The 13,427-nt window shown below is 34.4% G+C and overlaps 1 protein-coding gene across 2 annotated transcripts; it reads left to right on the top strand.

Moving 5' to 3' along the window:
* Positions 1-485: 485 nt before the first annotated feature.
* LOC114881460 (zinc finger protein 25-like) lies at positions 486-11,819 on the top strand. 2 transcript variants are annotated; one of them, XM_029198262.2, is made up of 3 exons: positions 486-713; positions 3,187-3,961; positions 7,085-11,819. In XM_029198262.2, exons 2-3 carry the CDS (start codon positions 3,209-3,211, stop codon positions 7,832-7,834), a joined length of 1,503 nt encoding a protein of 500 aa, XP_029054095.2. In that variant the 5' UTR covers positions 486-713; positions 3,187-3,208; the 3' UTR covers positions 7,835-11,819. The 2 variants fall into 2 exon arrangements, with proteins under 2 accessions (XP_029054095.2, XP_029054096.2); XM_029198263.2 differs by lacking the exon at positions 486-713 and adding an exon at positions 2,411-2,749.
* The last annotated feature ends 1,608 nt before the right edge of the window (positions 11,820-13,427 follow it).

Raw genomic sequence — 13,427 nt, 5'->3', positions numbered from 1 at the left:
TATTCGAATACTATTTATTCGTATTCATATGCATGTACAATTTTTCTTAAAGAATTGAATTTGACGTAAAATAATGGAGATTTAAAAAACGAAAAAAAATTGAATTGAAGTTGATTTCGTGTGTTGCTATATTTAATCACCGATAAGAAATCCGTGATTAAAGAAGCTTATCGTAACGTACCGTGGCGTCACATACGCGTGTGTAGACTGTGAACGCGTCCCTACAGACCGGAGATAGGTGCGTCTCTGTCTGTCGGCGGTGTTTGTCGCACTTGTATCGCGGGGTCAGCCGAAACCACGACGACTGCCTCCACGTGCTGCGAAAAGCACTTAGTCGCCTTAAATTGTAGGTCGCCGACGTTGTCGCCGTGGAAGGGATAATCGAAGTGGTGGGGCAGGGTCAAGCAGAGCGCTTCGGTCATGATCGATGATTTCCGTCGCCGTTCGGTACGGCCAGGCGGTAAACATTGCACAGTACGATTGGCCGTGTCCTGAGGCGGGTCCTTTGGTTTTCGAGTTTGAGTTTTTCGTCGGCATTTAGTTGTGAGAAGTGACAAACGAAAGCGACATGCGTTAAAGGAAACGTGCCTGTTCGGTTTGATTCGTCGATTTAATTTTTCAAGTTACTTAGTTGAGTCGGTATTTTCCAAAGAATGCTGAGACGGAACGTGGAATTTTTTAACTCTACAAGGATCTAAACAAGAACCTCACAGGTGGGTAATTTTTAGATTTCTACGTCGTACATATATATAAATAATTTAGATTTTTATGGAAACACACTATCGTTGAACATTCGTCAGTAGATGTATATCTTTCTTGATTTTTTCAAATTTTCTATATATATATATACAAAATTTCATAAAAATTATAAAATTACAAAAGCAATAGCTTAGATAGGTTGTTTAAATTTTTAAAATGCGTTTAAAACGATTGATTTTTTACTAAACACATTAAAATTAATAATTCATATTGAATAGAACATTCCTTCTCGACACAACATGATCGAGAAAATTTTCAGAAACGCGGAAAAACTAAAAAATTAATGACATTGAAGTCGATAGTTTTCTCCTTGGCCGCGAACTTCGGCCGCGCTGGCAGCGTTGTTTTTCGCGATCGATTACGTTTTCATATTCTCGGTATATCTTTAAATTAAGAAAACAATAGGAGACAAAGAGAGCAGGTTTATTTGGAAAAAGAGAAAGAATGATCGCAACAGAATCTGTTAGAAGAACGCTACGTAGTGGTAGCCCGTGATGTAACTCAACGTCCTTACTGCGCGACGAGTTGCACGAGGTCGGTGATCGCTATAAAAAAATGCGACGAGTACACGTGGAGGCAGCGGTGACGGTTTCTACCGCCTTGCGTCGCGGTATTGCACCACCGCCGACCACGACGACTGCCTCACCGAGGGACAACGCGCGCGTGCAGGTTTAACCCAACCTTAACCTATACTAAATTAATGACCTCGTGAAAGCATGCGAATAACGTTAACTTTTCTTAATGACTTCTCTATCGTATTAAACGTTCTTTTGCATTCAACATTTTCCCATTTGTTTCATTAATTGTAAATGTTTTTATAATTATAAACATAATATAATATACATATAGCATTAATAAATTCAAATGTCATTCAAGTCCTATATCTTAATATTACAAAAGGCTTGTTATGTAAAATCTTTCAAAAACATTCTATTTTTTGAAAACTGCAAATTTTCCATATCAAAACAAGAAATGCAATTTCGCTTTAAAGATGTAAGCGATTTAAAATTGGGTATTCGTATGTGTTCAAACAGCAGGCGGCTGAGAGGACAACTGACGGCAGGTTGTCTGAGGCCCGCACTTATACAGAACACGTGTTGAGATGTGCATGCACATACAACGAATACCCAATTTTCAACTGCCTACATATATCTTAAAAGTAAAATGGTTAAATATTTATATTTTTCAGGTTATACAATTTTGTTAGCACATCTTGTATATTTATTTAATTTTTATTATTATTTTTTATTGTGCATATTTATAAAGAATAGTCAATATTACAAGATAGCATTAGGTATATCTTAGAAAGTTAATTCGGTATTGTTAAGCTATAATAAATAAATAAATGTTCATTTTTTTAACATTGTTTAAATACACAAAACCTGCTCAATGCTAAACTGTCATGTATAATAAAATGTTAAATCGAAATTCTTTGTGATATAAAATTCTTACTTTTAACTAAAGTTAAAATTCTCATATATCTAAATACTTTTATGTACGAAATGTACATATCAAATTACAGAAAATTCCATGTTGCATTATACCTTTAAAATCTTTATTTAAAAACGGATATATTTATTTTTAAATATTGGGTGATATGTATTTCATCTTATTTGTGACAAAAACGTAAGGAAATTCCAAATCTGGCAAGTTGGTGCGTCGATAATACACGGTTTATAGGGGACGGGTAGAAGTTGCAGGATCCGTGCGTGAGCGCATGCGCGCACATATATATACGCAGAGGAGGGTGTTATACGATTCGTGGACGTTTTTTGGACTTGGAGAGGGGCCAGTAGTGGGGGAGATAGAGTAGGCTGTATTATACCCCAATGTTCGAAGCGGCGCGCAATCAACACGTTTATACAGTGTTGTGTTCACACGTAGCACAGCGTTCCTAGCATCTTCCTATTTACCTCATGTTGATCCTACCTCACTGCAACTAGTCTTTCAAAATATAAATAAATATATTATTATTATTGTTATTCTACAGGTAAAACAATATAGCGAACTTTTTCAATTTTATACATTTTAATAGAATTAGGTGATTTATGCATTTTGTAATTATCAAAAGTTTAAAATAAACGTTGCTCATTTCTTTTTTATTAACTCTTTCAAGTTTTTAAAATGCTTTTAGTAATAATATTTAATTTACTACGGATTTTAGTTTTAATAGTTAATAATGGGTGTCGTAGATTTTATCAAATTTATAATGACGTAAAGTATTTTTAACATTATATTTGTTAAACTATGTGAATTTCTGTTTAATTTCACTATAAGGTATTAGGCATTCCCGCGTCAAAGTTGGAATATGAAATTCTGTCATGATAACTACAAATTATATATTAATAAATTTGTAGTTTTAATTAAAATCTTATTCATTTTGATTAAGATAAAAGGAATAATTTGTTCTTTTTATTCTTTTTTCAGACTCGTAAATTCACAGTGAAGAATGGTAGGTTTCTATCACATGGAACGTATCTCGACTGCCACAACGATGTCGGTTTGCAACGAAGTGTCAACCGTAGAACCAGTGAATCCGGTGAAGAGCCTGGTATGCAGTCCGGATTTAAGTGCATTCACGTCATCAACGTGTGGTAGCAAAACTCTACCGGCAAATGTCGAAGATAAGACTTACCAGTGTTTGCTGTGTCAAAAAATCTTTGACCAGAAGAGTTTATATCAAAGCCACCTGCGCTCCCATGGTAAAGAAGGCGAAGATCCTTATCGATGTAATATTTGTGGGAAAACTTTCGCGGTACCCGCGCGATTGACCAGGCATTACCGTACGCACACCGGTGAGAAACCGTACCAATGCGAATATTGCAGCAAATCTTTTTCTGTGAAAGAGAATTTAAGTGTGCATCGTCGTATCCATACAAAAGAACGGCCTTACAAATGTGATGTGTGCGAACGTGCATTCGAACATAGTGGTAAACTGCATCGGCATATGCGAATTCACACTGGAGAACGGCCGCACAAGTGTACTGTTTGCTCCAAAACGTTTATTCAAAGTGGTCAGTTGGTAATTCATATGCGCACGCATACTGGTGAAAAACCATATGTTTGCAAAGCTTGTGGCAAGAGATTTACTTGTTCGAAACAACTGAAGGTGCATACGCGTACCCATACTGGGGAGAAACCGTATACTTGCGACATATGCGGCAAATCTTTTGGCTACAATCACGTGTTAAAATTGCATCAGGTAATTTCTTATTTGTTTAATCAAAATAACAGAATTTTATTTCATTTCATTGGCATTTCATAGTAACATTTCTTAAATTTTAGAAAATACTGATAAATACAATCATTAAAATATAAACAAAGTATGATAAATAAAACTCAATAAATAATATATCATTATTTTTGTTAAAGGATATTTGATAGATATTTTATAGAAGACAATCTTTTGAATGTTAGCAATAAATATTTATAAAATTTATACTTTCATCTTCACTACTTTTTTCAAATTTCATTAAGATTTAACAGCTTCTTACCAAAATTTATAAGTGTTTTTTTGCATACAATTTAGTATTTCTTAAGGGGATAGACACGGGTAATGCAGCGAAGTGACATTACCGGTAAAAATTGGCCTAAAAGGGGGTCCTGGATTTTTCATTTGTCGTCCTTATATGAGAATATTTGAAGCTGGGTAAAGGCTCATTCGAAAGAGGAAGGTTCAATGCAGCGCACTCTGGCCATGATTCAACGAGATTTTGTTAATATCTAATAATATGAGTATCCAAAGTAGAGGAAAAATCGAGAAAATACATCTGCAGAATCCAAGGTATTTTTAGATCACTAAAAGAATTTTGTGACTCAAACGATGATCAGAGCGCGCTGCACTGAACCTTCCTCTTTCGAATGAGCCTTTACCCAGCCTCAAATATTCTCATATAAGGACGAAAAATGAAAAATCGCGATTGCATTCCCACAGACGAGTTCCGCCAGTATCTGGATAATACAGATCAAGTCACGTGACAAATTTAGTTCAGCTAGTAGTTATAAGGTGGCGTATAAGTTGAAAGGCTGCCGATTTGGAATCGTAGCCAGAATCAGGCGTTAGCTTGATTACGTCACTCGAAGTGTGCTGCGAAGGCAAGCGAAAAAGGCACTGGAAAAAGGCAACAACGCTCGAACGCTGACTAAGACGCACTACAGTCATGCTGAATGTTGAAATTGTCCCTTTTCACTAACAATAAGTTTTGACTGCCGCCCACCTGGATTTTTCACAACGCTCCATAACAAACCTCGCCCCATTCAAACTATATCGTGTTTGATATCATTTTAATCAGAAAAATTTCACCAATGCGCTAGTAAAAGTTTCAGTAAAAAAAAGTCAAAAATAAAAAAGTTTTATAATTGAATTAATAATAGTCACACCGATACAGTTTCGGCTCTTTCCTTTGATCGTTGGACCTCTTTCTCTCCTCCACTGTCTGTCCCTTTCTACGTTCACGCTTGGCTGGTCGTCGCGTGTAATCCAAGATTCGACACCTCGGCTGGATATATGCAACGTCTGGGTCCCAATCTCTGTTGCATATACAGTGAAAACTCGATAAATGCTCACTTGATTCTATTTCATAAATGATACATTTTTATCCCCACCACTAGGGGGATCCCCCTTCGACCAGCGAGTCGAAGTGTAATTGAAGACGTAGCGGCTTCCTTTAGGGAATCGAAATAGGTATTAATGGCAGCTCCAAAAAGTTCGCTCGTATCCTTGCAAGGTCAGCGGTAGTACATTTATGGGATAGAGGTAGCTAACGAAACCTCCTATCTTATAAGTGTTGCCGTTTGTGATCATTTATGGAACAGTGGAAGCGTCCCGTTTGAGAATTAGCTACCTCCTATTCCATAAATGTACCAGTAACTCGAATCCGTCGTTCTTTGATGTTTCCGAACATAGAAAAGAATAGCACAAGAAGGATAAAGAAAGAGAGAAAGACTCGCAAGTACAACATTTAACTCAATATTATACCACTAAATGTTGACCATTTTATATCGTGTTTAGCTTCATTTTAATCAGGAAAATCTCCCCCACATGATAGTGAAATTTTTATTAACAAAAAATATAAAATAAAAAATTTTATTCTGTGCATTAGTATGGTCACACTGACACGGAACATTTAAACGAAGGCAATAAATTCCGGTCTCAGTCCCTCTTTCGTTTTTAGCTACTGACTCTTTCTACGTTCGACGGTGTCGGCAAACTGATCAAATTCGAGAAACGATTCTCCTATCCCATAAGAGTTGCGGAGCGGACCCGTAATAGTTACACTTATCGAGTTTTTACTATATTCAGCTTTTACTGTATACACGCGAGGTCCCTTCATTTATTTGTTCTAATAGTACCATAGTACTTTTTTATGCAAAATGTTTCAAGGAGCTGACACAAGTAAAAAAAAAATGCAATTCCATTTAAATAAAAAGTGGGTTTGCATTTTTTGAGTACACCGTTGTATTCACGAAGTAAATGAAATCACAGAAAAATAGACATTATCATACCATTGAACTTTTACATAAACAGCTTTTTCCTATCTCTTACCAAATTCAAGATATAACCCGTCCCAATTGCATGACGTATCCTGTATACTTTTATTAATTAAAAAACATTTATTTAAAGAAGTTACTAACTTTTTCTGAAAATTATTCTCAGATAGCACGTTCCTTCGGTTCTTCAGATTAGGCATATATTTTTCATCAGCGAGAGGTGCTACGGTGCGCTACATAAAATCCACGCGTTTGGTCAGTCAGAATTTATCGGAGCAGGACAATTCTATCATTTAGGTTAAAAGAAGGATAGTATGATCACCGCACATCTCACTCTAAACACGCGCCAATGTTTCGCTTTCGTTTTTCAGGCGTATCGTCGCGATGCCTCTGGTGAGATGAGCGTTTGAATGTATTTGTAAAAATACTTGAGGCGCTGTTGCCTTCCTAGATCGTGTTGCGCGCACGCTAGCTAAGAATTAAACCTTTCAAATTCGTAACAAAACACGCAAGTGGCTTCACCAGGCCCAACGAAAAAACTACTGTAATACCGACGTCCCGAATCGGAGAGGTCACGTACCGTGTCTACCCCCTTAATTTAGATTGTATGTACAACAGTACCAAGCACCACATGTGCTTCCCTAAAGAAAATGGCGGGAAGGATGAATTTTCAAAATTCTAACCTTGTAGATGTTAATATTAAGATTAATTTAGAAACATTTAATATAATTATTAGTTTTAAATATTATAAAATTTACACCATTATTTTGTACAAATTTTATTGTGTTTAAAACATTGTTTTAATTATATTAAAACAATATAATTAATATTTCAGGTTGCCCACTATGGTGAGAAAGTTTATAAGTGTACATCGTGTGATGAGACATTTGGTTCAAAGAAAACAGTGGAAATGCACATTAAAACCCATACAGAATTATCTGTTAATGGTTCTCCTCGAAACTCTCTGATTGAGCCAGAGATTGAGATTTCTCAAGCCAACAGTGCAAATACTGCCAGTGATAAGGAGAACCAAAGGACTGAAGAACCAAGTGACGACATTATTACTTATGACACTCCACAGGAATTCCCATATTACATATACTCCAGAGAGCAGTATTCGCAACCACTTCTAGTGCCAGGTGAAGACAGATCTTTCCAATCAACATCTGTGGCTCCTGTCGAACAGCCTCATTTGTTTCTGTATCCAGAAGTTTCTCCGACATACGCTGGTTTTGGAATTCAGACCAATGATTTTGTTAGCGATTGCTCTTCACTTCTGAATTTACCAGGAAACGATGCTCGTAGGCGAGTGGAAGCTGCGCTTGAAGCAGTCGAGGAAGAACGGCAAAGAGAGTATGGAATTAGGGTTGAAAGAGAACCAATTTTAACTCCTCCTAGTAGTAACCCTGTGAGTCCTGTACCTTCGCCGGATCCTCTTGATTTGGCGATTCCTGTAAGGGAAACATTGATTCTTCCACCACGGAAGCGGTGTAAAAAAATATTAGAGTCGATGGAAAGTGAGAGGAGTGGCCTCATCGCTGCACAGCGGCAGAACTCTGTTATACAGTTTGCGAAAGCTTCATAGCAAAGAAATTAAAAAAAACTGAAAAAACAGTGGTACTTTGGTACATGGAGAAATGTGCAGGACTAGCGTACACATTTAAAATAGTGATGGGCTTAAAAAATTTGAATGATTAACATTAGGATTTATCGAAGTGTTAATAAATTTGAAATTTTGAAACATGAAACTGGAAATCATTTTCACAGACAATAGTTTTATCATAGATGCAGTATTTTTACTGCATTCAAGATTCTTAAAGAAGTTTGTGTATTTTAAGACAAAAATAAGAACTGAATGCCCATCGCTAACTAACTAAAAAGTTTTATTCCACACAAATAACACAATTACATTGTTGTGGAGTTTCACTGCAAAGTTTTACGATCTGAATTAGTTTCATTGCCAAACTATGTAAATGGTTTTATCATCTTTGGAATTTGATTTTTTTTAAACTTTTAAACATTTGGGAACAAAACACAAGAAACATAAAAGAAACTATGCAATGATATTACTTTCAGTGTGATTCAAGTAACAAAGAATATTTGATTCAAACAATCAAATTGACAATAATCTCTTGTCGTTCTAAATAATGAAAGTTTGAAGAAAATCAAAAATTGCACTGAAGAATTTCCTCTGTAAGCCTTAAACAAACCAATGGCACAATGTCCAGTAAATTTACTGTTGTGAAAGAATAATCCAAAACATTTTACAGTCCAGTAAATGTGTGATAGTGACCTCGTTATTCAACTGATTCTGAAAATTATTTACACATGCCTCAGGGTGAACATTGTAACATACTTACAGTTAGAGCTTGCCAGCGATCAATCCTTCTTCACTTCTCAATATTTGTGTTTTAATCAAAACGAACAAAATCTGCGACTACTAAAGTAATAAAAAACTGTTAGTTGCAAAAATGATACAAAATTTATAACTTAGAAATGGTTACACAAACAACATTCTATTTAATCAATTTAGAAAATATGAAAGTAACCTCAGATTTTTAAATATAGAAAATTTAAAATGAACAAATCCAAAGATCATGTAATTTTCAAGTTTAAAAGTTCATTCTATTTCTAAATAGATCTTTGGGTTTGTGTTACTGGAAGACATTGTTTTCTTTGATATGATATTTAGCTGGCGTGCTCTGTGTAACGTTTTCGTATTTCATGTTATATGTATGTTAGATACGTGTGTGTGCGTGTGCATGTATAAATTACTATGAATTAGCGACAAAATAATGAAGATCGCGAGTCACTGTGGCGCTACTAGCATCAAAGGCCTTGAAACGACGTTTTCGAAACTAAATTATTTTTTAATTTACGTTTAACATTTAAATTTTGTTCTTACTTTAGAAAGCACAAATTTGTTGAGAAATTATTTTATTCAAAATAAGTAGAATGATACTTAACATATAATTTTATTGTTCCAAAAATTACGAAAAATTAGATTTCTTAACAAATTAAAAAGTAATAATCGAACGCGTTGATTTTTTCCGAAGCCTACGTCACTGTCATCAAAAGTAAATCTTTTTTTTTCAAGCAATTTATTTTTGTCCTTTTAAGGGATTAAATTTCGATGTTGTGCACGTTTTATATGTCGTAAGATTTTCTGATTGCGTCGAATATTTATGCAAAAATCAATTCCAATTTCTTGCCAAAATTAGCAAGACTGACAACAGTCTAAAGAGAAATTTTGTTCTTTTCTTTGCGTAACAAGCTTCCAATGGCAAAAAGTAATATTAAAATACGTAATTGCTCAATTTTGTCGTCGTTAGATTTCTATTATTATGGAATATTTAAGTTACTTATTTAAATAATTTTTCTTGTCATTTTATAAATAGAGAACGAAAAACAGTAAAAATATTGCACTGTAATTTTTCTAAAGAATTCATACAGTTTATTTACTCTGTAAAATTAAATTTTATTACAAAAATCTAACGCAACGAAATTGAATTTACGTTTTGAATGATTGCGTTAAGGCCCCTTCTTACATACTACAATATGCAATAATATTCTTCAATATGCTGCAATATACATACAACAATATCCTTCTTGTCAAATAATAATTTTATGATTTAAATACTAGAATTGTTTTGCAACAAGAGGCCATAACGTTCATCATAATAAAATTTTCGCAAATGATTAAAGTTTGTCAGCTAAGTTAAACTTTTGAGAGTCAAAAATATGATCACGGCAACACATTAAATTCAAGTACAAAAGCGTTGAGTCGGATTTGCGATTCATAATCTTAGAGGAACATAAAAATGTAATATTACATATATTTAATTGCTGACGAGTAGTATTGATCACCTTGAGAGGCTCGGTTTTAGTGAAACAGATCTTACTGGAGTAAATGGTTACAGTTTTTAGTACGAAGGTGGAATTGTTAAAAAAGAAAGTACCAAACATTGATATCTCTGTGATAAGAACTCCATAATGCCAGAGTATTGAGGGGAGCTATGCTCACTGCCAGTACAAGTATGCGTGTATAAGCATACGTGCAAGTTTAATGTTAAATATTACATTGTATTGTCACAATTCATAACTCAAAGCCACCTGTATTTACATTTGGCATCACTCCAGTATGACATACAAAATGTTTTATAAACTAAGGACTAAATTAGCAGAAGATTCCATTACTAAGGTATTACAGTATACTGTATGTACATACATATGTATCATAAAAAAGGAAATTTATACATATTTTAACATGTCTATGATAATACACATTTTTGAAAGTAAAATGTTAACAATTTTCGAACTGTGGAAAATTATGTAGTACTTTAAGCTTTATTTTTAATTTGGAAAATATTACGCTGGAATCTACTGTTAATACTTGATCAATAGTTTATAGAACGGGTTGCATATACACTGAGCCATGTTCATATATATATATATAAATATAATTAGTAATGTAATATTTATATAGAAATCCATGTATATTATGTTTTTCTTTTCTTTTTTACAAATATAATTGACACGTGGCCTATTCTTATTTGTTGAACATTTAAGATGTTTTAGGCGATTCCTTTGTTATGCGTGAATTATATTCTCGTTAATTGTAATAACGTAAAATTTATGTGCAATTGTATGTTTAAGTTTTTGGGTCGCTTAGCTGTCCTATTTTTCTTGTTTTGTTCATTTCGCAGCAAAAGTTGTTTTTAATTAATTAATTAAATACTCAAATATTTGTTATCAATTTTAACAATTGTTATGTATAGAATTCGAAGCGCTTGAAATTAGGTTGGAATTTGAATTTCCTTTGAGTCATCGAGTATAGGCCACGTGGTAGTGTGTAAAGGGAAAAAAGCAGATGCAAATTGTTAAGTATTATAATAATGACGATAAATAGATTGAAAAGTGCGGGGATATGTTTAGTGTAATATTGTAATTATCTGTTATTACTTATTATTTTTAAGGTATACAATGTGCATGCCAAATGGGACGTGTTTTGTCCCATTATTGTCGGCATGTGGAACTGATTACATATAAAAGAAGAAATGTCATTTTTGTAGAGATATGTTATTTCAACGAGAAAAGAAAGCAAACTTTTGTAAGAGTGCAACAAGGACGAAAATATTTTTTTGTTTTACGCCCGCACGATAATTCAATCACCATTCGAATATAAAGTATCAGTAAACAAACCATTGTACGTGAAACGTACAGATTTTTTCGTCCTAAAAGCAACTCACTGCAATAATCCTGATTGTAATTTAATTTTATTGTCAAGCAGCATTATATTTTTTTTCTACATTAATAAGAATTTTTATTCAGGAGCCCCTGAATAATTGCTGGGCGCTAACAATTGTATTTCCTTTGTTTTATCCCGCCAAAGTGCGTATAAATAATTTAAAATAATAGTCGGTTTCCGACAGGAAATATATTTATTTATTTAATATATACTTATATCTATATATTATATACATACATACATATGTATTTTTGCTGAATGTCGAAACAAATTGTCATGTACTCATTGCATTAAAATATATTCTATCGTAAATGTTGTTTTTTGAAATTTTGCGTCTAGTTTTAATAGTAAAATTACGAAAACATAAAAACGCAACTCTGATGTACAATATAATTAGACATTCATTTGCTAACGCTTTCAAACTTCTATTAAAAGGATAGTTTACTCTTTTTTGCAAGATATACCTTATTAAATATTCAGAGAATTGAATTTAAAATTTCTTATTTCTGATTTCTGGTAATTAGGCATGCGCGGTTGCAGTATTCCGAGATCAGGAGCTCGGATGGGATCGGAAAAATTCGGACGAGATCATAGCCCGAATGTATTTTTCTATATGTATAATATACTAGCATCCCCGTTGCGGCTTCGCACGCTCTCATAAATAGAAAATTCGAGAATTTGAAGTAATAATTGTTGTATTATTTTTTGGTGATCAATCTCTAATATTTCAGAAAAGTAGGTATTGCTGCCTGCAGAAACAGTAGAAAAGCAGTGACCCCATACTACATAACACGTACGTTGTCACGATCGCACACGTATAAACAGAATTCAATGCGATAGTTTCCACAGTTTTTCGAAAATATCTCAAAAACTAAGGTCGAGCGGCGGTTATATGTATAGGAAAAAGTTGTTCAAAATGTTGATTTCTACACCATATTTAAAAATCATCGAAATCGGAAGTGCGGTTTGTAATCAAAATAATTACCTTCACCCCTAAATTTAGATTTGCTCCTTTAGAGGTTGATTAGAACAAAATCTTGAATTATGTTTTTAATCATTTGTACGGCTGACTTTCGCAAGCAAAAACTAAGTCGGTATCTCATCGGGCCTAAGAGATATTGACGAATCCGTGTACATACTGGAAACTATATTCCAGTGGCTTGTACGGTACCCTCAGACACGAGCGGACTTTTCCTACAGGTCGCAATCGGTTTCTGGCCTAGCCAGAGCTGTGTTAAGTACAGGCCGTTTCAAGGAGCTCCGCTCATCGCTAGCTCTTTATTAGTAAAAACACCTGAATAACACGTTGCGTACCGTGAGTAGGGTGTCCACAGATCTGAAGTCTCGTACGTCACCACCGGAAGAGAAGGATAAAGCTATTTCTCGCGCTCTATGGTTGCCTAAGCAATTCAGCGCAAGCTTTCCTCTATTTCCAGAGTGTTCCCTACTCTTGACCGTAGTCAGAGAAGATCTGCTCTGATACCGTGTGGAAAGCCTCTATTTATAGTCAGATTCTGCTGACTTGGCGTTTTTTTCTACATAGAATTCCTTTAGATATCTGGAATTCCCCATCACGTGACGGCCGAGTACCCCTGCTCCTTAATCTACGCGGCCTCCCTACTCTAGGCTCTCACCCCACCGCGAGATCATTGGGGTTGCGCTGGCGCACACGTGGTCGCTCGTCGATAATTTATCGATAATCTATTTTATCGGCCGACTTACCGACTCTACGTTTATCGACTTATTTAATAGACTCAGTTACCGATAAATGAAAATTATTTATTACTGAAATTATATAATACAAATTAAACTTAATACTGAATATTAACAATGAAAATTAAATAAAACATTTTGTACAAAACTTAAACATAAAAATTTGATTATAATTATAAAAATGAAACGAAAAAGGTGCTGTGGTTCTTATCGGGTT

This window comes from Osmia bicornis, chromosome 5, assembly GCF_907164935.1.
Source record: "Osmia bicornis bicornis chromosome 5, iOsmBic2.1, whole genome shotgun sequence".
NCBI classification, from domain to species: Eukaryota; Metazoa; Arthropoda; class Insecta; order Hymenoptera; family Megachilidae; genus Osmia; species Osmia bicornis.
This window is presented reverse-complemented; position numbering and strand designations above follow the sequence as displayed.

Bases quoted from the DNA above. Each gene is read 5' to 3' on its own strand.
- LOC114881460 (XM_029198262.2), top strand. From the start codon at position 3,209: ATGGTAGGTTTCTATCACATGGAACGTATCTCGACTGCCACAACGATG. The intron at 3,962-7,084 runs GTAATTTCTTAT...TTAATATTTCAG, and splicing joins ACGTGTTAAAATTGCATCAG to GTTGCCCACTATGGTGAGAA.